Source organism: Gambusia affinis, linkage group LG14, assembly GCF_019740435.1.
Source record: "Gambusia affinis linkage group LG14, SWU_Gaff_1.0, whole genome shotgun sequence".
NCBI lineage: Eukaryota > Metazoa > Chordata > Actinopteri > Cyprinodontiformes > Poeciliidae > Gambusia > Gambusia affinis.
Genome location: NC_057881.1, coordinates 21466739 through 21490773, shown reverse-complemented (window position 1 = coordinate 21490773; position 24035 = coordinate 21466739). Strand labels below are relative to the sequence as shown.

Sequence of the window (24035 nt, the reverse complement as noted above, 5' to 3'; positions counted from 1 at the left end):
GATCTCCACACAATAATTAATATGTATGGCAGTAGTACACAACAGTGCAACATATAAAAAGATTTTTCTTGCCACTATTTTTTTTTGGCCTTTATTCGTCCAACTTGATAGGAAGGACATGGAGCAAATGGGAACTGAACCCGCGACAGCTACGTCGAGGTCTAAAGCCTGAGTTTGGTTCACTTGCTCCCCCTGTGATCCACCTAGTGCCCCGGGTTGCGCTAACACGTGTTAACGGTAGGGGGCGCACCACGTTGCTTTTTGACACAAGAGTGACGTCTATTTCCTTTTCCGCCGCGGCTCCGGCGCCTCAAACACGAGTGTTCATCTTTTCTCTGTTGACGTGACGCGTAGTGAATAAACCGAGTAGACTGACAGCGTTTAGCTGGCAAAAATGGTGAGTATGTTTACCAGGAAACATATTCCGACACTTGGTGTCTTATTTATTTTCTCATTCTGTATCTTCCAGCGTTGGTTCGCCTAGCATTAGCTTAGCTTTGACGCTAGCTGCGTAGGATATTAGCTGCTAGTAGGAGTAATTATAGTTGGGCAATAGGAGATCGCGCTGTAGCTTAGCGGTTTTGTTGACCTAAATTAACTTTATCTAGCTTAATTGAACACCCTGTGGTAAAAGGCTGTCTCTTATGCTAAACCGAGAGTTCTCTGTTCCCAGAAACCCATTCTACTGCAGGGCCATGAGAGGTCCATCACTCAGATAAAGTACAACAGAGAAGGAGACCTACTGTTCTCCGTAGCCAAAGACACGGTGAGTCCAGACCTGTGTTGAGTTCGTGTAACCTCCGTAACTTTTGGGATACAGCTGCTTCATCTCACGTGACTTTCCACTCCAGGTAGCCAACGTTTGGTACTCTGTGAACGGAGAAAGGCTCGGCACCTATAATGGACACACTGGAGCGGTGTGGTGTGTTGACTGCGACTGTATCCTTCCATCATCTGGACCTACTTCTACGCCTCTATATGGGCTCAGACGGATCATGTTATGGCTGTATGCAGGATGTGACGTTTAGTGTTGCTTTCTTAACCTTTCATCAGGGGACACCAAGAATGTGTTGACGGGATCAGCAGACAACAGTTGTCGCCTGTGGGATTGTGAGACCGGTAAGCTAGCGAGGCTAGGTTTCCTCCCGGCTGCTAAAAGCTAACACAAGGAAACCCTAGAGGAGTGTGACGTCTTCTCTGGGTTTTCCTCCCCCCAAAAATGAGGGAAAAGTAAAAGTGTGGTAACTTTTGGTTTTGTAACACCCTGCCTGTTTCCTCACAGGTAAACAGTTGGCTCTGCTCAACACCAACTCCGCCGTCAGGACGTGCGGCTTCGACTTCAGCGGCAACATCATCATGTTCTCCACAGACAAGCAGATGGGCTACCAGTGCTTCCTGAACTTCTTTGACCTGAGAGATCCACAGCAGATGGGTACATGTTTATTTTGTCTTATTTAAATGCTACCTGACTTTGTTTCTTATTTTCCTGAAATTATTTGATGCAGACAGCATTGTGAGATTTTTAATTTTCTGTGTAATTTCAACCTTGCTGTTTTCAATTTGTCAAATATTGTAACTGATAGGTTTTTCAGTCCTTGCCAGTTTTTCCATTGTTATGTTTCTTCCAGCAAAAACAAAAAACAACCTGTCGGAGCATCAATGCTTTATACCAAGCCCCCAGACTGATGTTGCTTAAAATAAAAAAAAGTTTTTGTCCCATATTTACTGTTGGGAAAGAATTCAGACTTTTAATAAACATTTAAATAATTCACAATTTGTACTTGTGTGTCTGCAGAGGACAACAATCCGTACCTGTCCGTTCCCTGCAGTGAGTGCAAGATAACTAGCGCGGTGTGGGGGCCTCTGGGGGAGTTCGTCATCGCAGGCCACGAGAACGGAGAGATCAATCAGTTCAGTGCGAAGGTCCGACGCCTTTACAGCTACATCAGGCTCTGCGCCATAAAAGTCATATCATAATATCTACTGTGATGTGTGGCAGTAATGATGTATACCACAATATGTTTTAGGGTATAAAACTTACAATAGAGAGATAAAAGAAGGGGAAACATAACTAGTGTAGATGTGGTTTGTCCTGACTGGGCTGTGATCTTTTCCAGTCTGGTGAAATTCTGAAGAAGGCGAAGGAGCACACCAGGCAGATCAATGACATCCAGACATCCGTCGATCTCACCATGGTGATCACTGCCTCCAAGGACAACACCTCTAAAGTGAGACTCTCAATAATACGTTTAAACACGTTAATAAGTGTACATTTAAACACTAAGTCTCTGTTGTCCTGTTAGCTGTTTGACTGCAATTCTCTGGATCACATCAAGACATTCAGGACAGACAGGCCTGTAAACTCTGCTGCCATCTCTCCTATAATGGACCATGTAAGACATGACTCTAATGGACTACCGTCAATCTCCTTGTTGTCATGGCGATGTGTCTGACTAAGCATTTTGTGAAGGTGGTGATGGGAGGAGGGCAGGAAGCCATGGACGTCACCACAACCTCCACCAGGATCGGCAAGTTTGAGGCGAGGTGAGAGAGTCTGGAGTTGTTTTCATGTTTAAAGTTGATAGAAGGGGAAAAAAAATGTTTTTTTTGAAGGAGTTATTGGTTATATGTGTAATTTCCTGCACTTAGGTTTTTCCATGCTGCATACGAGGAGGAGTTTGGGAGGGTCAAAGGTCATTTTGGCCCCATCAATTGTGTGGCGTTCCATCCGGACGGCAAGAGGTACAACTTGACTAATTCTTTCTAAAAATACAGAAGAAGAGTCAACCCAGTAACAAACTGCTTGATGTTCCTGTTGCTACAGTTACAGCAGTGGAGGAGAAGACGGATACGTACGAATTCATTACTTTGACCCACACTACTTTGACTTTGAGCTGGAGGCGTAACCAAGCAACCCATTCAGCTAACATCAGACTCAATCCAGATCCATCAAAGGAAAACATCACTCGTCTCCGGTGCTTTGTACTGAACTATAATTATAAACTTTTTAACATTTACCAGCGATAATCACATTTAACTTGTAAACTCCAAATCTTCTCAATAAAGTAAGGTCAAGGAAAGGATGGTTTGGTTGATTTTTAATGTTTTGTGTCAGTTTTTGTCATCACCAGTGGTACATGTATAAACATCCATTTTGGTTTCTTTAAAACTGAAGATTAAATTAGAATGTAAATCAGTTTAGTAATCCAGTTTTTTCCCCCCAATCCTGTGAGGTTATTTAGCTATTAGCTGGTCTAGGAGCCATGTTTGTTAGGATGTGGCAGCATTAGAATTAAACCTAACAACCAGTAGTTAGGGAAGCATGTCAGGGGGAAACAGTAAACATGGAACAAGATTTTATCTCGAATGTAACTGAAGCCCCAACTCTTAAAATTTGTCAACATTTTTAGCTCCCAGAGCAAAAGACACTTGTGAAACAGGAAATTGCTGTTACAGGGACCAGTATAACAATCACAGCACAATACCAAAGCAAATGAAAACTGTAAATGTTTGAAGGACTGAAGAGAGAAACCAGAAAGGATGTTTGAATTTGTGGCAAAACTAATAAATACAGAAATAATTTTTGTAGCATATAGCCGATGTTTACACCCATTCGGTTTCATTTACTCCTAAAAATAACATTTTCTGCCTTTCATGACATCACATGGCACTGTATTCTTACAGTCTTAGGAAACTATTACTATATTTGTAATTGTAAGCATATACACAAGACAACAATTGAATCAGTTTTCTTTATTTTTGTATGACAAAGATATGATAATGCACATTTCACAAGGATACAACTCCCAACCAGCCACACTTTGAAAGCCCCTCACTGGCTTTCTCTACGTTTCTGTAAAATGATACAAAATCTCTAAAGTCATTTGCTCAGCAACATCAGCCTCTGGAGAGGACCCCACTCACTCGCAAACATAAAAACAGCACAGGAAGGAAACGGGTTCACAGAGCAGATATTCCTGGGAGGATGAGCCGACCGGATTCATGATTTAAAATAACTTAATGAGCAGAGAGTCAGGACTGGTGGAGGGCAGAGACTAAGAAATATGTACATGCTGAAGGTGAGATGATGCATGCATTCACTGATGAGTATATGGTAAGGTGGAACTGCTTACCTGGGGCGGGCTTTTGATGCTTCATAAATACTTACAAATAAAAAAACCAAACAGGAAGGCCCCACAGACAGGCTTTAATCAGAAATCCCAGCATGGAAACAGTTTTCTTATCACAGCAAACCTGATGTCCACAAAGAGCTCACAGGGGTTGGAGGGAATTTTACATCTCACACAGTGGGTGGCAGGTGGGTGGGGTTGACCTCCATCCCATCCACCTGCTGCTCAACTCATGTAAACAATGGAAAGCAGGTTTGACTGCAGGAACGAAGGGAAACAGGAATACAAAAAGATCCTCTGGTTGCAGGAGGAAAACAGGAATCTGGGCTGAGGACAACAGGACGGACACTTCTCCTTCAGGATCACTTCAAGTTGTCTTAATCTCCTCTTTTGGTCTGAAACACAAACATTGATCAGACATCACATATTGGGATATAGTTATGTGTTTATCTTTGGTTCAGTTTCATAATTGTGGCTTACAGCTAGTTCAAAGAAAGCAATAATTTTTTTTTTTTTTGCAGAAATGTGACCTACTGAAAAATACATCCATGTCAGCACATGATCAGATAACATCTAAAATAAAACTCAACCAAAAATGATAAGAGGAAAACAAAAAGCACGCACAACTGAAATCATAAATGAAATGGATTATGAAGTCTCTGTCAGGAACATGTAAAGCCATCCATATGGAGAAACTTTAACTCTGGTTCTTACCCAGATGTGTCCATCTTCTCCTCCTCTTTCTCTTCCTCTTTCACTTCTGGGAAACAAACAGAATGTTATCTCAGAAGACAGACCAAAACCACTGCCAGAGTTTCTGCAGGTTTCACCAACTCAAATTTAAGATGTTAAACTCCATTGACAATGGAGTTTAACATCTGTATCATGACAGAAATGTACTAAAGAAAATGGGAAATAAATGAATCATATGGATTGGAAACAGAAGCCAGTGGTGAAGACGAACATTATCCAGTTACTATAGTGATATATATTCATCACTGTAATAAGCAGCCTACATACTAGCTTGTTTTTATCCAAACGTTCATTGCTGTTCTTTAAAGCACATCAGTCTGACTCTCCACACGGTTACATCACCATCAATCATTGCTGCAGTTAGCTGCTAAACTACAGGTCTTTATTTCAGGACAAATTTCTATTGGTTCTACTGTTTATATCGTGCATTACCAGAAAGATAACAGGACTGCTCTTACCTTTCTTTTCCTCTCCTTCCTTCTCTTCCTCCTTCTTCACTCTCTTTGCCTTTTTGTGATTGGCTGCGTTCCTGCGGCCGCCGCCTTGCCCCTCGGCCTCGTCCTCAGAGTCTGAGAACTCTTCCTCACAGGCTATCCTCTTGTCGTGGGCCCGGACTGCAACACAGATCCTCATCAGCGCCCCCTAACGAACTAATCCAACGCGTGTGTGTGTGTGTGAAATATCTTACTGGAGACGCGTTTGTCGGGGTCCTCCTCGTCCTCGTCTCCGCTGTCGGCGTGTGGGGCGTCCTCGGGGATGGCCTGCATCTGGACTCCGGGGGCGTGAGGCAGCATGCGCAGGTTCTCGAAGAGCCGCTGCTTGATCTTCTCCAGATACTCGTTGGTGTTCTGGTTAGTCATGTTGGAGGGGCTGATGTGCAGCTTGAAGTCGGGCCCAAAGTATTCAAAGTAATCGTTGTAGGGCAACTCGTTGGGGATGGACGAATCCAGGGCCACGGCCGTCTCGAAGGTCCAGCAGCGGGCGACGTTGCGGATGGTGTAGCCGCCTCCGCCCAGCATCAGCAGAGGTAGGTTGAAGCTTTTGATGTACTCCACACACTTGGCATGGCCTTCAAGAGGAGATGCACACATAGTTGAATTTCTAACGTGTTAAAGGAAGTCAGCGTGATTTTGAGACGTTGTCTTACCTTTGATGGTGAGGTTGAAGCAGCCCAGTCGGTCTCCAGAAAGAGAATCTGCGCCACACTGCAGAACCACAGCACTGGGCTGGTACATCTCCATGACTTTAGCCATAATCTAACACAAAAACAACGTTTAATCAAACATGTGAACTTGATTTGAGGAATTAAGAGGCATTAAACACAAAACAACTCACAGGTTTGAAGATGGCTTCGTAAGACTCATCGTCGATGCCGTCTCTTAGAGGGTAGTTTACAGCGTAGTACTTGCCTTTTCCTGCTCCGATGTCCTGCACACGTTGAAATGGTTGGATTAATATTCATGACGTCTTTAACGTGTTGAAATGTTTTCCAGGAGAAACACTCTGAGACTCACCCTCAGATCTCCAGTGCCGGGGAAATATTCCCCGTATTTGTGGAAGGAAACGGTCATGACCCTGTCTGTGGTGTAGAAGGCCTCCTCCACGCCGTCGCCATGGTGGATGTCGATATCGATGTAGAGCACCCTCTGGTGGTATCTGGAGGGAGTACAGGGTTCAGGTAAATGCTGCTCCAACTTCACACAAAGAAGTGACTAATCTGGAGCTTTGTAAAAGTTCAAACCCTTCCTGCTGCTTGTAGGTTTGAGGTGAGTGTAAACAGTTTTTAAGTCTTAATCTAAGATTATCAGTGAGGCACTGAGCCATTATGAATACTATTCGATATATTTAAATAATCCAAAAAAATCTTTTTAGGTAATTTACCTTTATACTCAACACAATATAGAAAGAAAGTGGCATTTAGCAATAAGAAAAAATTTTGGTGATTTTAACCGACTTAAAAAAATAAAAGTTTAGCCTGATTTAACACCAGATAGTGAGAACATTTTTTGTCTTTTTATTAGTTTCAACTGTAAATAACCTTTTCCAAATTTCTTCTTTTAATTAAACATTAGATTGTACTTTATGATAAAACGGTGTAGTTTAGATATCAAGCACTTTCTCTGACTTTATACAGAAATCAAGGACGTTCCCAACCTTGAAAACATCTCAATTAAATTCAAGAAATTTCAAACACCAGGTAGAATTGTCCTTGCAGGCCTCCATTTCTCACCAAAACAAGTAATCAAATGTTTCACAGTGTCAGATTACAACGCAAATCTGACAGAAACTCTAATAACTTTATTTTATTGGGATTTCATGAGTTTGACAAACCAGCAGTGCCACAAAACTGACATTTATGTTTGCAAAGCAGCTCAAATTGATGACTTTTAACCTTAGTCTTCAACTCTTGCCAAAGAGTCCCAATTGGACTTACGTCTGGACTTTGACTGGGCCATTAACACATGTACATGCTTTGACCCAAACCATTATAGTCTCAATACTTTTTTTGCAGCAACTAGCAGTTTTTATTCCAGGATTGTTTTTAGCTCCATGCTTCTTCTTGTCAAAACTCATTGCTTTCCATCATGATGGTCATGATGCTGCCACCACCATTATGTGTTTAAGTTTTCAGGTTTCTACCACAAATAGGAACCTGAACACTTGTTTACACTGGCTGCTCTACTCCTAACTGAACTGACTGAACTAATTAAAGTTGTTTATACATGTTTAACCAAAGTTGTGAAGTTACTGGTGTATTTAAGTGCTGTGCTGGTGCAGAGTAATCAAATCAATTTGTAATTCAGTCCATTTATTTAAAAAAAGAAAAGTATTCCTGTCTGCCTACTGTCGCAAAAATACAAGCCACTAGCGCCGCAAAATCTCTTCGAAGAAAAAAAAAAGAAAATAAATGTAAGTTAATTCAGCTGTGTTTCTGGACTGGTGTCCTACACAATATGAAAAACAGGAGCGGCTAGAAGCTGCGGTGCGGTGTTGGGCTTACTTCAGCAGCTCCAGGATGGCGAGGACGATGTCGTTGACGTAGCAGAAGCCGGACGCCTCAGACTTCTTGGCATGGTGGAGTCCGCCAGCCCAGTTGATGGCGATGTCCGTCTGCTGCTTGTTCAGCTTCACTGCTCCAGCTGAAACAAATTGGATCCAGATCTAAGGTAAAAACCTCCCTCCGCTCAGCATAGTGATCTGCAAATCAAGCTAGAAATGATACTTAAGACTATTCTGTGCTTTACAGAAGATGGATCATGTCAGATAGATAACTTACCGACTGAGCCGCCTGTCGAGAGCTGGCAAAACTCAAACAGACCGTCAAAAACTGGACAGTCCTCTCCGACATTAACTGTACGAACAAGAAGAAGAAAACAGAGAATCTGGCTGTGAGTGAACGTGAGGCGAGCAGCAAGAGACGGGGGAGAAGAAAACCGGACGCACATCTCTGCATCTGTTTGCTGTACTCAGACATGTTGTCTGGACGGATGGACCTCAGGAACTTGATGTAGTCGTCGCTGTGGTACTTGGTCATCTCTTCAGCGCTGGCTTTGTGTGGCCTCTGAAAGACAAATAAAAACTGATTTAATTAGGACTGAGGTAAAGATACATACAGTCCTGAAAATGTATGGAAGGTATCTGTTGGAAAAAAATAAAAAATAAAGTAAGTACCATGACGGATAGAAACCACAGAACGTTTTGGTTGTGACTTAAGTTAGTATCAGAAAATGTTTGAGCAGCCTGAAGCAGTGACTTAGTTTTATGTCTATAATTTAGCACAGCTTTATGTTAACTTTTATCAAGGGACAAGTGCAATGTAAGTGATTATTTTAAAATCAGTTTTTAAGTATCTAAGGAATTGTGCCCAAACTTCATAGTTACAATGACAACAAATATTGTTTTCTGTTCTTTGTTAATCAAGTCCTGCTTCTTTCATCAGCAGTGAAAAACTACTGGCTGTAGTATTTATTTAACATTACACTGACGATACAGAATCCAATTAACTTCAATCCTCCTCACTTTTCCATCAAATCAAAGACCTCAACTACCTCCTTTAGCTTTAACATATATCACCTTCATTTAGTAGCTTAAATCTGTATCAGAAATGGGCACAAAAGAAATAAAAAATTAACAGAATAGTCAAATAAATTATTGATGGCAGTGTTTAATCGTAATATGGAGAAAATCAACTTTGTTGTCTTTCAACTGCACACTTAAAGTGTATATGTATTGACTAAATTTTGTTGCAAGACTCCAAAAATAATAAAAAAAGAAAACTAGTTAAAAATAGTTTTTTAACTATTTAAAAAAAAATATTTTTAAATAGTTTTTAAAATATTTAAAAATATATTAAATAAATTTTTATTTAATATATTAAATTATACATTAATTTAATATATAGATTTATTATATATATATATTAAATATTTATTATAATAAATAATAAATATTTATCATTTATTTTATAATAAATAAAATCTTTTTTTTTATTATGTCTTAATAAAAAAAAAGATATCAATGTTTTATTTAACCAAATATTCCATCCAAGCATTCCTTTTATTGGACATTGACAGCTAATCAAGTGTCAAAATAAATCTAAAACAAATTAGTAAAAGAAAAGACAAATGTAATAGATCCAAAACTAAAATGGGGACGACGCCAGCAGCCGTTTCTCTTCGTAAAGAGCTTTAAGAAACCAAATTAATTGCATAAGTTAATTAATTATGTTAAATGTCTAGTTGGCAGGAAAAAGAAAGTATGCCCTACTGGAGCGTTACATTTGTACTCTAAAATAAAAAAAAGAAATTCCTCAAATCCAATATGGCTGCTGAAGAGGCATCTTAGAAAGATTTTTCTGATCAAAACTTTCAAGTTTTAGTTGTACAGTACAGATGAGTGATGAAACTGGGGGTGATTCTGTTCTGTTTGACTCACATAGATCTCCATTTTCCTGTAGAGTCCATAGTTGAGGAGGAGGTTGTGAGTCATGCGGATCCTGTGGGGCTTCATGGGATGACCTTGACCGTAGTAATAGTTCCCCACGTCACCTGCAGGAGATAAACCAGGTAGGTCGGTCAGCATCCAATGTTCTGAAGCTAAGAGAAAAGCTTCACACATTTTATTTTTTTTTGGCAACTAAGCCTGTCGCAATAAATCTAATAATGATAAATTAAACTGAATTATCATTTTCTCCTTTCTTTCTCTGTTTCTACCAATAACTGGATGACAAAAAGTCTTCAGTCCAGTTCTTTGTTCACCAATAGCTTCATTTTTAAGGACAATTTTGCTTGCAGAGAAAATGACTAATGAAACATTGTTTCATTAGTCATTTTATTTGTTGATTCTGAGGTTGTGTTTATTTATTTTGGATATTTTAAATGTCTTCCAGTTCCAGTTTTAAATGTTCATTAGAATTTAAAGTTTATTGATCTTTGCATCATTATGCTATTACCATTATATTACTTGAAAATGGTCTCAAAAACAACAATATTATTGTTTATCACAATGATTCCGGGGACAATTTATCGTCTAGCAAAATTTGTTAGAGACAAACCCATCAATCAATTCATATCTGCCTAATGGACATTTTGTATAACCTTTAATGAGTTGGTGTTTTATGTTATATTCTACTCACTGTACTCTAAAGAAACTTAGATACTGAACATCACGAAGTATCCAAATCAACGTATACCAAGTTTTAGGATTTCAAACCAGCTAAAGTTTTACATCACACTTTTGGTGATTACAATCCTTATTACATACCAAAATACATAGAACAACAGGTTTGTTTGCTTTTGTTGTTGTTTTTTGTTTTGAGGCTGTGAATAAAAGTAATCCAAAAGCCAGCCAGCTGACCTTTCTTCAGTCAGCTGGCTGAAAAAGATAACTCTTTACAAGTCACAAAAAAAAACATAAAATAAAGGTATGGAAACCAAAGCTGCCTGCATTAGTGAAATTTCTGTGATGTCCAAAATTCCTTCGAGCTAAGCATAATGAATGCATGTCGCCTCTTGAAACAAATCCAAGAGGATTCTGGCTACTGTACACACCGATATCGCAATCCTGATTCGATTTACCGTGCAGATCTGGAATAACACAGGAAATGGGTATCTTACGTGCACAGGAGTATTAACATGCGCATTCAAATTAGATCCATTTTAATTATTCATGAGCGTCCCGAATTATGAGTTCACGCGACACAAAGGGAAGACGGAAGTAACGATCAGATGTTTCGGTACAAACAGGGCTTTTCCGCTTGTTTTAAATTTTTTTTTTTAAAAAGAACTGGCTTCAAACGATCAATCATAAACAGGACAAAAATGCAGTCGTCAGCGCAAATGTAACGCTGGCGGGGTTCGTTTACAGTTTAAAATAGCGCATACGCAATAGCACAATGACAGGCAGTGTTTAAACGATACTTATTCCACGTAAAAGTATATAATATATGGTTTAATCCTCCCCCAAATCCTTTCGGAAGATGAAGCGAATTAAAGCAGCAGAGTGCATCCTTCCTCACTTCTCGGAAGTTGTTAGCGAGTTGGAGGAACACTGTGTGATTATCCCCGCATAGCTTCATGTCCCCATTTATCATTATAGTTCTAATGCACGAATACGACTCTCATAAGAGGCTTTAATAATTTATGAAAAGTTGTTTTAATATTGAGTGACCAAAAATGAAGCCGAAGAGACAACAATGTACTGGGTCCGGAATTCGGGCTAATAGCTAGCACGGCTAAAACAAGCTAGTTAGCAAGCTAACGTTAGCTCCCCAACACCGGCATCGGAGCTGGACCGCGCTGCAACACGTAAAAACCTGACACAGGAAAAATAAAACCCCGAAGTTTCACACGCCGTAAAGGACATTTGAAAATGAGAGCGAGTAAACGGTCCAAGTGAAGTATTTACCGTCATAATAATAGCAAACTTTTTTCTTTGTTCCTTGAGACAGCGCCATTTTACACCAGTTACCCCACTGGTTCGCCCGCTTGCCGGGTTCTCAGTTACAGGGGGGAGGTCGCGCGGAGCTCCTCTCAGCCAATCACAGCAGCTCACCCGCCTCACTGGGCGGAGCCGGAATACAAACCGAGGACCACCGAGGAATCAGCTCCAGACTAAACAATGGGTCTCCACATTTAATGATCTTGAATATTTCTCCAAAACGCATTCTGTAAGCCATCTTTTACTGATATCATTTTACAGTTCTCAGTCATTTTGAAAAAATATTTATGCCTATTAAGCCTTTTCAAACTTTGATATAAGGGTTTTATATCAGGGTTTTATTTTACAGACCAACACTGAGCAATGCAATAGTTTGCAAAAAAAGAAAAATCAGAAACCTTTAGTGTGCATTGTTGTTTCTGCAACAAATTCCCTTCAGAAGTAATCTGTTGTTTTTAAATTGCCGGTGTCCATCAAGGGCCTTTTTTCCAGGACTGAAATCCTGCAAGAAAGAGGTCAAATGTTTAGAGCAGTGGTGCCCAAAGTCGGTCCTCGAGGGCTGACTCCTGCATGTTTTAGTTCTCTCCCTGGTTTAACACATCTGGACCAAATGATGGCTCCTTAGATGGCCTAAAAAGAAGAAAAGGTTGTTACTTCCACCAGGGAGAGAACTAAAACAAGCAGGATGCCGGCCCTCGAGGACTGACTTTGGGCACCCATGGTTTAGAGTTTGACTAATATTTCTGAACATTGTTTTTTTGTTTTTTGTATACTACAAATGCAAAATTTATGGAAAAACTGCATCTAAGTTATTAAATGGAGCCACACATCGTTACATAGTCAGGATCCTGAAAACCTGGAAGGTTAGTCCAGCCCAGATTACATCTTCTCACACTAGTGGAATATATATATATATAGTCATTTTTAACCTTTCCGTACACAAGTAAAAAACAGAAATAAAAACGCAATGCCAAAGACAAAATAAAACAAAAAGAAAAAGTAAAATAAAGAAAAAGCGACTAAACTAATACAGTAATTTCATATTCAAATGGTGTTGAATGACACAATTTTTAGACTTTTTTTTCTTTGAATCCTTGTTTGGCCTTAAAATTAAATAAACTATTCAAGCATATTGTGGGAGAAAAGAAGATTCATTTCAATTAAAAAATTGGAGGCTCAATTTGCCTTATTTAAGTTCCCAAAATCTTGTCCGAATAGAATTATGCACAATTGCACTTTTCCACCTCAGTCAGAAGAGTTTTCAGAGGGATTTTTGAAAGAGACCAGACTTTTCAGATGAAACAGGGGAAGTGCTAACAAACAAAGGTCAACTGTACAGCCTAAAGTCTTGGAACTATGGTAGTGTACTCTTAGGCTCATTTTTGGTAGAGAAAACGAAAAAAAAAGGATGAGCAAATGTCTGCCAAAAAATCTCAGAAGATTTCCAGAAAAAACTTAAGTCAGAAAAGTAAAAATTTTCTGGGAAAAAAGTTTGAGTTTTTTTTTTTTTTGCAAACTTTTGGAGTTGCTTTCTGGGATATTTTGACTTCTCAAACTCAGAAATTTTTTTGATTTTTGGAGGAAACTTTTGAGATTTTTTTTTAATATTTAGAAAGGCCCTAACACGCTGTCGTATGGAACAGAAACCACGTCACCACAAACAGACTCATGTTGCCACCGGTGCAGAACTTGAGCAAAAAATCAAAATGGCAGCTTGGTGAGGCAAAAACCGGAACAGGAGACGCCACCTCTACCCATAAAATTCCCATCCAATTGAGATGACTTAATCATATTTCTGTATATTCCTTAAAAGAAAATGACAACCAATCCAACTTGTGTTACAGAACCTTGTACAGATACATATTCCAGACGATAGGTGGCAGTACAGGCCCATGCGTGTACGACCCAACTTCCAAACGTGTGCCGACACCGTCCCTGCTGTCTGAGAAATAAAAAGCACGGACAAAGTGATGGCCTCACACAGATCACTCTCTGCAAATTAAACAGTTATGCGCAGATGAGACAAAGCACAGTAAACGGGCTCAGATTGGAGCAGCTATGAATTATTTACAGCACACTGCCTCCTACAGAGAGAGAGAGAGAGAGAGAGAGAAAGAGAGAGATAGGCAGGAAGAAAGAGAGAGAGAGAGAGAGAGAGAGAGAGAGAGAGAGAGATGGATGGTTAAGTCAGCCGGTTATTTGCCTGAAGATTTTAATAAAAAAAAAAGGAAAAAAAAAAGACTTTCTTTCATCTGAGTGTGAGAAACACAGGAAGCTCCAGCTTCTAAAATTCCTCCTTTCATTCATTATGGAGGCTGAATTTGAATGCGGCTGCGATCTCAGCACATCATATAACATGAAATAGGTCAGTTGAGCCGGAGTCGGAGCGCCGCGCTCAGCTATCCGTTTTCAGGAGGCTGCTGGCCGAAAACCATCGACGTGAAGAGGGGGGCGTGGCGGTGGGGGGGAGGGAGGCGATGCTGAACGCAGAGCAGGGGAGGACAAACACAGGGGGGTCAGGAGGTCAGTGGAGCTAACAGCATCAGTGGTGAAGCCTTCACTATTCACTGCAAGCAAATAAATGCACTTTGAAAAAAGATAAATGCAAGTTAAATGGAACCAAATATGTTAAAGCAACACAAAATTCACATCATTATTTGTCTGTTCAGCCTGTGAGACATCACAACATGTGACCTGTGAGACCTATACAGGTCACCAAAGATCGGATGGATAAGTTTACTTCATCATGTTTTTACTCAAATAAAAGTAAAAAGTAGCCATGAAGAGTAAAAAAAAAGTATTTCCTAAAAAGGCTACCTAAATAGTAAGTACTTGTTTGAGAATAACAGAATTAGACAAACATTTCCCTTTTTTTCTTATTAACTTTGTTTCATGTCATAAAAAAAGGCGTATTATGCTCATTAGTAGGTAAAAAGGGAAAAAAAGCATATGCATACAGAGTATCTGTTTACATACAGTAAGACCAAGACATTGTCTGAGTTGTCAAATTACATACAATACAATACAATACAACACAACACAATACAATACAATACAATACAATACAATACAATACAATACAATACAATACAATACAGAGCTTCCTCTGACCCAAAGTGAGGCATCTCTTGTCAGATCCCATTTCTATGTTCTCTGTCAAACATTTTTCACACCACAGAAATCACACAGATGTAAACCATTCTGTGCTTCAGATGTTCGTCGCTACCTCGGATTTGGTTCCGACGAACCAAATCAAATGAAAACACATTCAGGAATCATTTACCCAACTGTGTTCTTCAATAGATAAGAAAACAATGCCAGGACTGACTATGATGGGAGAAACTAATGTGAGCAGAAATGTTTTTCAGTTTCTTGGGATGAGTTGCAGAACTTTTGCTTTCAGGACGCTATTTTTATACATAGTCACCACTGGCAAGCAGATTTAGATCTGCACGGTTTTGTTGTTAGCATCAAAAACACAGAACTACATGAAAACACGTGATTGTAAGTGCATTTGGAGATATGCTGTGTTCATGCGTTACTCGCTTAAACACGCAAAATGACCTATTGCCAACCAAACCAAAGGGGACAAGTCAGATATTGCTCTGATTGCTGAAAGTTCATCTTAGCGGCAAGAACAAAACAGAAACCTGTGCTGAAAATGTTCAAAATCTCCAACCTTTATTTGGGGGACAAGAATAGTATTTATTGGTCAAAAATGTTAAGAAATATTTGTTTTTGTTAAACTCACTGGTGACTAATCTGTTGGCAGCCCTAACAATCTCTTTAAAGAATGGCATGTTGGGGCCACCGAATCTCCATATCAATGATAGGATACAAGCAAAACAAAACCAAAAACTCTGTCCTACTATTACAAAATAAGACAAATATTGAGATTAATCTTGGCAACAAACGCTCAAGATCAGTTCAGTGTAAAACAAAAGATAGATAACAAACCCCATGCACAGTAGAGGATCTGTGGTGATGTGGGCTTGTTTCTCTTCTGAAGTTTTGGTTGAAATTTCAAAACATTTGAAATGAAAATATGGTCTAGAGCCGTAAAACTCAAATATACGTTATTATTTGGTCTTTCAGCAAGATTAAAGCAATAAAAAATAAAAATAAAAAAAGATATGGCAACAAAAAGTTCAGTTATAAACCTTGGCACTGGTGTTGTTGTGAAAAACAATTATTTCAAGAAGTGAGATTTTTCTTCCAACACTGAGTAAATGTCACCAAAAACAAAAGATTTTTTTTTGGATATCAGTGTGAGATTACACTCAAGATATACTTATTTTAAGATTTTTTTTTTTACACATCTTTTTCAGTGGTTCCAATAAATGTAGCCTCTATATTCAATGCTAAATTTTGGTCAAAGCATGCAACCGAGGTCAAATTTAGCCAAGTTGAGGTCATGTTTCTAGATAGGAGCTTCAAGACAATTAGAGCTGGAATTAACAATTATTCCAGTAATTGACTAATTGGATGAAAAATGTCCAATTCTGCAGACTTTAACAATGCCAATAGGATTGCTTAGTAGGAGATTTTGTTTTGACAGAACGTGAATCAGGTGAAGTTATAACAGTGTCACTTGAGGAGTTCTGTTTAGAATGTATTTACATACATATTTACATACAAAGAATGGTATGTTTTAATCTTAAATTAAACATTTTTACGTTTTTGCACAGTTCAATTACTGCTGTGAGGACGTTGTTTGGTCAGCAACTGGCATTCTTTTGAGACTCTTTTGTTTTGTTAATGATCGATGGATTACTAAAGTAGTTGACGATTATTTCGATAATCGATTAATCACAATTCATCTGATTAATCATTCTTAATCAGATTCATCGTTTCAGTCCTAAAGATGACTATATACTACTTCTTCCAAGCAAATTGGTCTCAACTTCATCGTAGAAAATGATGCTGGTAAAGAGAAGATGGGAAATTAGAACATCCTACATCGACAGCAACCCAATCCTGTCAGATTGTGGGGACTATATGAACCATAGTGCATAGTGAAAATAACTGTACAGACACATGAACAGGCAGGTACCCAACATTTATTTACCATTATCAACTTTACAATAAAACCAGTAACATCTGTCAACATTAGCAAAATAAAGAACAGAAATCAATCCAACGTATTTACAGAGACAAAGCAGATTCAGGCTCACACACGACAGATAAACAACTCTGCATCATATCAAACCGCAACAGTGAACATAGCAAGCTTAAGTGTTCTTTTTTTTTTTTTTTTTCTTCTTCTTCTTCTTTCATAGTACGGTAAAAATCAAAACTGTCTATTTACTTTTCTTTTTAACAAACGAGACATAGCTTCTCTGAATCTTTAAGATGGTTCTCTATAATACACCACAAAATACTTCAAATTTGGGTTAAAATATAGGAATGTAAAAAGTTGACGAGTCTCTTTAATTTTCTGATTTCACTTTTTTTTTTTTTCCTTTTGTTTTGTTTTTTTTCTTATCTTCTATTTAACAGTCATTTCAAGTGGTGGTGGTGTCCTAGTATCGTATTTAGCTTCATTCCTTCAGCTTGGGAGGCATCTTCAGCTGTGGTTGATTTGAGGAAAAGACGCCTCGGCTCCATCTTTCTTCATTCATCCGTCCGTCCGTCCTTCATTCACCCAATCGGGGCTCCGCTTCGCGTTCCGGCCCGGTTAAATCCAGTTCTCCGCACGGTGACCGACCCGCTGCCTAAAAAAACAGAAACAACCCAGTCCAACGTCCAGATGTCGAGCTGTAACCAGGGAGGTGATCTAGTGAATCTAGTCTGTCGTCTTGTTATCATGACGAAAAGTGGCACGTCGAAGGAGTCTTTCACATACATGTGTATATATTTACATATACATATATCCATATACATATGTGTACATATACACATATATATAAATATATATATATATATACTCTTAAATTTTTCTTTCTCTCTCTTGGAAAAACAGTTCACCCAGTTCATCGTGAGCTCAATGTACAATCACTCTTTCTTTTCAGAGGGGGCGGGGGTCGAGTTGCTCTCCTCCGTGGGTTTGGCGGCTTCAGGGGCCGGAGCGGCCGCCTCCTTGGCCTCCTCCTTGGGTGCCTCCTCCTTGGCCGCCCCCTCCTCTGCCTTCGGAGCCTCGGCCGCAGCAGGAGCTTCCTCCTTCGCCTCCTCCTTCTTTTCCTCTGCAGGAGCAGCGGCGGCAGCAGCAGCTCCGTTTTCAGCCGGCTTCTCCTCAGAGGTGGCGGCCGGAGCAGCGGCGGCGGCGGTGTCGGTGGTTGCGGCCTCCTCCTTCACAGCCTCGCTCTTCTTGCTCTTCTTCAGGTTCAGCTTGATGTGGAAGGACTTCTTCAGGGAGAACTTCTTCTTCTTCTTCTTGGGGGTCTCCTTGGCGGCGGCCTCGCCTTGAGGCTTGGCGGCCTCCCCGTCTGCGGCGGGCGCCGGTTCGATGGCGTCACCTCCCGCCCCGGCTTCGGGCTCCTTGGCTGCCTCGGCCGAACCGTTAGTGGCGGCGGCGTCCCCGTCAGGCTTAGTGGAGACATCACCGTTGGTTTTCACGTGTCCATTCTCCTAACGATCACAAGATGATAAAGAGGGGGGGAATCAGAAAATGTTTTTTTTGATATCTTTTCAATTTGAAAGAAAACAATAAAATTAAAAAAAACTATCTCTTTGTCATATTTTTTGCTCTCATTAATAAACCACCATGCCTGGCTGCGAGGCGACGCCTTGCAGTACTCCAATCTGACGACAGGCGGCGGCAACGCATCACAAACCAGATCGTCGACTGTACCAGACAGACAGACAGTGGCTCAACAAAGACAAGGCTGCGTCTCCTCAGAGAAAATATGAAAACACATGTACCGCTTTTATGCTCATTTTTATCCAGAAAAAAAAATAATTTCATCGTATATAAAATCAAATTAATAATTAAAAAAAATAAAAGAACCAACCAAACGTCGGCCGAACCGTTGGTGGCCTCAATAAAAATAAAAAATAAAAAAAATATTTAAGCAGGTGAACCTGTCTAATTAACATTCATAATAAAGTCATAACTATAGTGAAGTGTTAAAGGATACACCGAATGTGACTCATAGGTTGAATATATCAAGGAAAGTCCCATTCAAATAAATAGACGGCTCGGTTTTACCAAGGAGGAGTAGTAGACTGTGTACGTGCACCCAGGCTCCCCCACCCCCTCCCCTTTAAGCCTGACTGACTATATCCAAAACGTTAATGGAGATAGGGGGTCGCATTTTTCTTCATTTACAAATAAACACAGACTAACCTCAAAACCCGAACAGTCAACTCTACGCTATTGCTAGCATAAGAGCAAACATTTTACAATAATTTGGTAGTTTTGGGGGTGAAGGTGCCAGACAGCAAAAAGCTCCCCGCCCCCAACCTGTCCAGCCCAAAACGACAGAACTTCGACCATAAAAAAACAAAACAAAAAAAAACAACAACAAACCAAAACAAAAAAATAACAAACAGGTGATTTTATGAGAGAAATTAAACTTCTTTCCACGCGCAGAGATGTTTCCCGTTGGGGAAAAAAGGCAAGAGAAGTGAATAGTAGTAAGCTGAGTGGCTACCTGTCCGTTGGTTTTGACAGCTGCAGCATCAGCAGCGTTCGCCTCCGCGGCCGTGGATGTCTGGGATCCCATTGTCTTCGATGAGTTCGGGTGTCTTCTAAAGCAAATTAAAAAGAAAAACTAAAAAAGTCGACTTAATATTAATCCAGCCCCAGGGCGAGTTTATGTATCCAGCGGTTAGTTGATGAAAAGTGTTGGTTGTTTTTTTCTTTCTTCTTTTAATATCAGCGTCCGTCGTTGAAGAGTGCTATCTTATCACCCCGGTGGAGAGAGACCCTCTAAATTCACAGCTCGCCGAACGCGACGGTTCAACATACAACAGGCACCACGCCCCGCCCTTGGCGAGGCTTAACGCCAGTCGAGCCAATCGCTGCTCTAGTGAGGAGGGACGTCAAGAGAGCCTGACCAATCAGTGAAGACTAGTTTAATTTTTTTTTACCCACTCCGCTACAGGACCCCCAGCAATGAAATCAATTAGTGTTTTTTGATTATTACTATTACTCAAGTAGTAGTAATAATAATAATAATAATAATAATAATAATAATAATAATAATAATAATAATAATAATAAACAAATGTAATAAAAATAACATGCTGAAAGCTGTATGACTGTCATAATTTTAGTTTTCTTACATTTTAGATAGCAGCTGTTTGATTTTCTTACAGGAATCTGACTTTTTTCTGTATTTTAAATTATTTGTTGTTTTTTATGTAATTTTCTTCACCTTCCAACAGTTATTTTTTCTGTAAAACACTGAATAACCCTTTATGTGACTGGTGGTACATAAATAAGCTACCCTTGCCTTCTTTGGCTTTCATGATTCACTTTCTTTTTTCTTGATCATCATTGTTGTTTATAATATGTTAATGCATATATCAAAGCTTTCCACTCCACCAGTATAATAAACACAGCATACAGAAAAAGAATTGGTGTGTGCACAGTGAGCAAAAAAACTAAAAATAACCAATTTACTGTCAGTGGAGGCAAATTCAGCACTTTTCATAAGGGAGTAGTCTAAGTTAAAATTTTTGGTTGAGGTTGCATCGCTGGTTAACTGAGAGTGCTTCTGCTCAAAGGTCATTATGACCTATGAGCTTGTTCGCAATAAATAACTTATTTCTGTCTTGATTTATACCCACTTCAGTTGGTCACGTGGGCTAAGGCCAACAGTTATTTCAAGAGGGACTAGCACTTCTATAATTGTTACTCTTAAAAGTGCCTTGAATACAGAAATAACTGTTTGAACCTTTAAATTGTTGTCATATTTGCCTTATAAAGTAATTTTCACAAATGCTATTCATCACTGACAGTAAAAACAGAGGCTGGAGGTGTTGCGGCACCAATGATCGTACTGTGTGAAACATGCACTTAAAAATGCAAATGTACATTTTTTTGTCAATCAAAATAATTGCCTAATTTTAAAGAAAGTGAAACAGCAAAATTCAAAGGTAGCTTAGGTCAACACTATGTTTTTCACATCGCCTTCCATAGTTATTCTGACTGGAATCGTTTGACACATTCAGTGTTCCACACAGGAATATAATTAGTGGTGCACCACCTTCAAACCTCCATTTCTCCTATAAACAATTTTCAGTGTCTGTGTAATTAACTGCCCAATGCTAACTTGAAAATGAGTTAAAGGATCACAAAGTGACTTTGTAACGGAGTACTATAACATGTTTTAAGACGGAGATATTTGAGAAGGAAACAGTAAACTTAGCAGCCAATAGCTGCTAAGTTAATGAGGTGAGAAAACCATGAACTATTCCTTTAAATACACTTTTTTTTTTCTTCCTTGCACTGTGATGAGTTTCTTTCTGACTTTCTTTTTTCTTTTTCAAAGGTATTACATAATACACAGCCCTTTAACTGTTTCTCTTTTCATTAACCCAGAAGCAAGAAACTGTTTTTGTCTCTTTTGGTTTTGGTATCACTGAACGTGATCGCGTCTTTAATTTCAGTTTGACTCAGCAGATTGTGAGGATTTCAGTAAATCCTCTCTCGAAGCGTTTCCGGAAGCATCACCAGGCTGAATCGCTTACAGTCAGAGTCAACGACAGCCAAACAACGACTCACGAGGCGTCCGACACCAAGTCAGAATGACCATGAGCAAAGAGCGAGATCGCATGGCATGGAGATCATCGACTGTAAGTGAAGAAAATCCACCATAAGACCAGAGGGCGAAACATCTGACATATGACATGGATTGTAATTGTGTGTTCAGGTGAAAGGTTCAACTGGAAGAGAGGGATTTTCTCTCCAAACACTTGGTAATGGAGTACACTGTCTCCACCAGAGTTTCTGTCTCCACCAGAAGGACAAGATGAAACTGCAAGACTGACCTCCGTTTGTCTAACAGTACAGTGGATAGATTGTCCACTGTTGCTACATACTCATTCAGGACATGCTACATGCTACATGCTACAAGTCAGCGAGCTAATGCGGGTTGCTGGGTTGGCTTAGGCCAGGGGTGTCCAAAGTTTTTGCCGCGAGGACCAAAATTGTTAAGTTGGAAGCACATGGGACCACAACAAAAATTGTTTTACAACACCTAGAAAACAAACTTTTTGTACCCTTTAAAATTGTATCTGTTCAATAATGAACTAAAATGTAATAATAAAAAAAAAAAAGATTTTTACATAAAACATTTTTTTTCAGTAAATTCATATTAGGACATATTATTAGGACTTTTATATTCTGTTAAAATTTAGATTTTATTGTTGCAAGACTTTATTCTCCAAATATTATGACCTTATTCTCATTATAACAACTTTATTCTCGTGATATTTTAATATAATTCTCATTACAATTTATTATTATTATTATTACAAGTAATTCTCACAGTTTCTAATGTTTTTGCAATTAATTATTTTGCTATTTGGGCTGCAAGAGTTGCTTTTGAGCAAAAACAGGTCAATAATTGTTGCTTCCAAAATTAAGATGAAATTCACTAATAAACTCACATATATATATATACATATATATATGTTTATAAATCAACCATACACATCTAAACCCCCTAGCATCATAGCTCGCATCATGTACAGCACTTAAAGACTCACCGAAGTCTCTTAGAAAAAAAACCAGTTGAAGCTGTCAGACGAGTGGATATGCTGAAACTTCGGAGCAAGTCGTTTATTTCCTCCTTTCGTCCGTGGAGAGAAAAAGACTGAAGTAGTGAGGAGGTTTGTTATCTACAATGTTCATCTATTAAAAAAAAGAAGAAAATTTGCCCTAATAGAGGAAAAAGTGAACATCTCTGTCAACAAAGTATGCTAGAACAAGAAATGAGGTCGAGGAGCCGCCCAACGTCCCGCAGAGGGCCCCAAATGGCCCCTGACTGCACTTTGGAAACCCCTGTCTTAGACAGAAAACCTTTTAACCTAATTTGAAAACTGAACGTAACGCACTGTTTGGTCAAATTGGAATGTAAGTATGATAGGATTTAAATGACATTTTTATTTCTTCTTTAGATTACCTGTTGTGAGTTGAACTCTAAATAAAGGGTGGAACTGAACAGAGTCTCATCTATTGTCCGGTATTGTGTCCAGACTCTGGGTATGGGAACACGTCCGAGGTCCGACGGAGGCTCAGGCTGCGCGTTGGGGCCGAGAGCGTGTCACACTGTCTCCCCGTGTCTCCATGACTGGATGTGTTGTTTGTCTCCTGCTTGTCAACAACATACCAGCAGCAAAATATGTCAATGTGATGATCACGCACATTCCATCTGATCATTTTCTTCCAAACATGTCGTTCAACGCGTCCCGCCAAGGCGCCAAAGCCCCCCTTCGTTCACTGCAGGAGAAGACCTTAGTGTTTCAGTGCCACAAATTGATCTTCACTGCAACCAATCAGCCTAATTGATTTTGCGAGACCGTGGAGGAGTAATGTGCCGTTTCAGCAGCCGGTCCCAACGCTCGGCTTCCAGGTGGCAACCCAAGCTTGATGCGACGCAGATTACAGACAAAGGTGCCGTTCTTTAGCTCAATTATGAAAAAAAATGGAAAGAAAAAGAAAAATTTGGGTTGTAGTGTGGTTAGGTCAAAAATGCAAGGCAGGGCAAGTCACACTTTTAGAACTGCTGTATGTACAAGATTATTGCAAAAGTTCATGTGACCATAGCTGACTTCTGCAATCAGAAAACTCTTTTCTGTGTAAGAGTTTATTTGTTTGGTACCTTTGTTAATGTGCACAGACCAGTGTGGACATGCATATCCAAAACATTACAAAGAAAAAAAAAATTGATTTGTTGTAGAACTGATACATTTTCCAAATCTGTTCTATGATGGCATACGCAGACACACACAAAGTCACAAACCAAAATGTAGATTCTGTAGGTACTTTGGAATTTGAGCACACCAGACTCCCCCGTCATGCTTACTGCTGTTTGAAAAATAGAAAAAGGATTATGGTCACACCTGGTCGCATAACACTGGAACCAACCTAACATAACCCATAACCCCGGGATTTCTCTGAGTAACATCATCATCGAGGTCATCAGGCTATAAATGGACGGATTTCTCGGTTGGGTTCAGTTTCTGACTTCCAGTTTCTGGTGATTAAGCGGCAGATGACAGAACTCCGAGGGGAAGTTGTCGTCCGCGTCAACTTTTGGTGCA

The 24035-nt window shown here is 39.5% G+C and overlaps 3 protein-coding genes across 3 annotated transcripts; 1 reads left to right on the top strand and 2 right to left on the bottom strand.

Moving 5' to 3' along the window:
- Positions 1-254: 254 nt before the first annotated feature.
- Positions 255-3080, top strand: eif3i (eukaryotic translation initiation factor 3, subunit I). The gene is made up of 11 exons (XM_044137987.1): positions 255-397; positions 674-766; positions 852-939; positions 1054-1119; positions 1283-1432; positions 1796-1923; positions 2118-2228; positions 2304-2393; positions 2471-2544; positions 2650-2742; positions 2825-3080. The coding sequence occupies exons 1-11, from the start codon at positions 395-397 to the stop codon at positions 2904-2906; spliced, it is 978 nt and encodes a 325-aa protein (XP_043993922.1). The 5' UTR covers positions 255-394; the 3' UTR covers positions 2907-3080.
- Positions 3081-3738: 658 nt separating this feature from the next.
- LOC122843322 (probable histone deacetylase 1-B) lies at positions 3739-11894 on the bottom strand. The gene is made up of 12 exons (XM_044137986.1): positions 11790-11894; positions 9819-9931; positions 8328-8445; positions 8161-8235; positions 7885-8023; positions 6398-6539; positions 6219-6311; positions 6031-6139; positions 5572-5952; positions 5342-5497; positions 4845-4890; positions 3739-4525 (listed from the first exon to the last, which is right to left on the bottom strand). The coding sequence occupies exons 1-12, from the start codon at positions 11836-11838 to the stop codon at positions 4498-4500; spliced, it is 1449 nt and encodes a 482-aa protein (XP_043993921.1). The 5' UTR covers positions 11839-11894; the 3' UTR covers positions 3739-4497.
- Positions 11895-16862: 4968 nt separating this feature from the next.
- marcksl1b (MARCKS-like 1b) lies at positions 16863-19730 on the bottom strand. Its single transcript, XM_044137985.1, has 2 exons — positions 19415-19730; positions 16863-18389 (listed from the first exon to the last, which is right to left on the bottom strand). Exons 1-2 carry the CDS (start codon positions 19484-19486, stop codon positions 17817-17819), a joined length of 645 nt encoding a protein of 214 aa, XP_043993920.1. The 5' UTR covers positions 19487-19730; the 3' UTR covers positions 16863-17816.
- Between the last annotated feature and the right edge of the window lie 4305 nt (positions 19731-24035).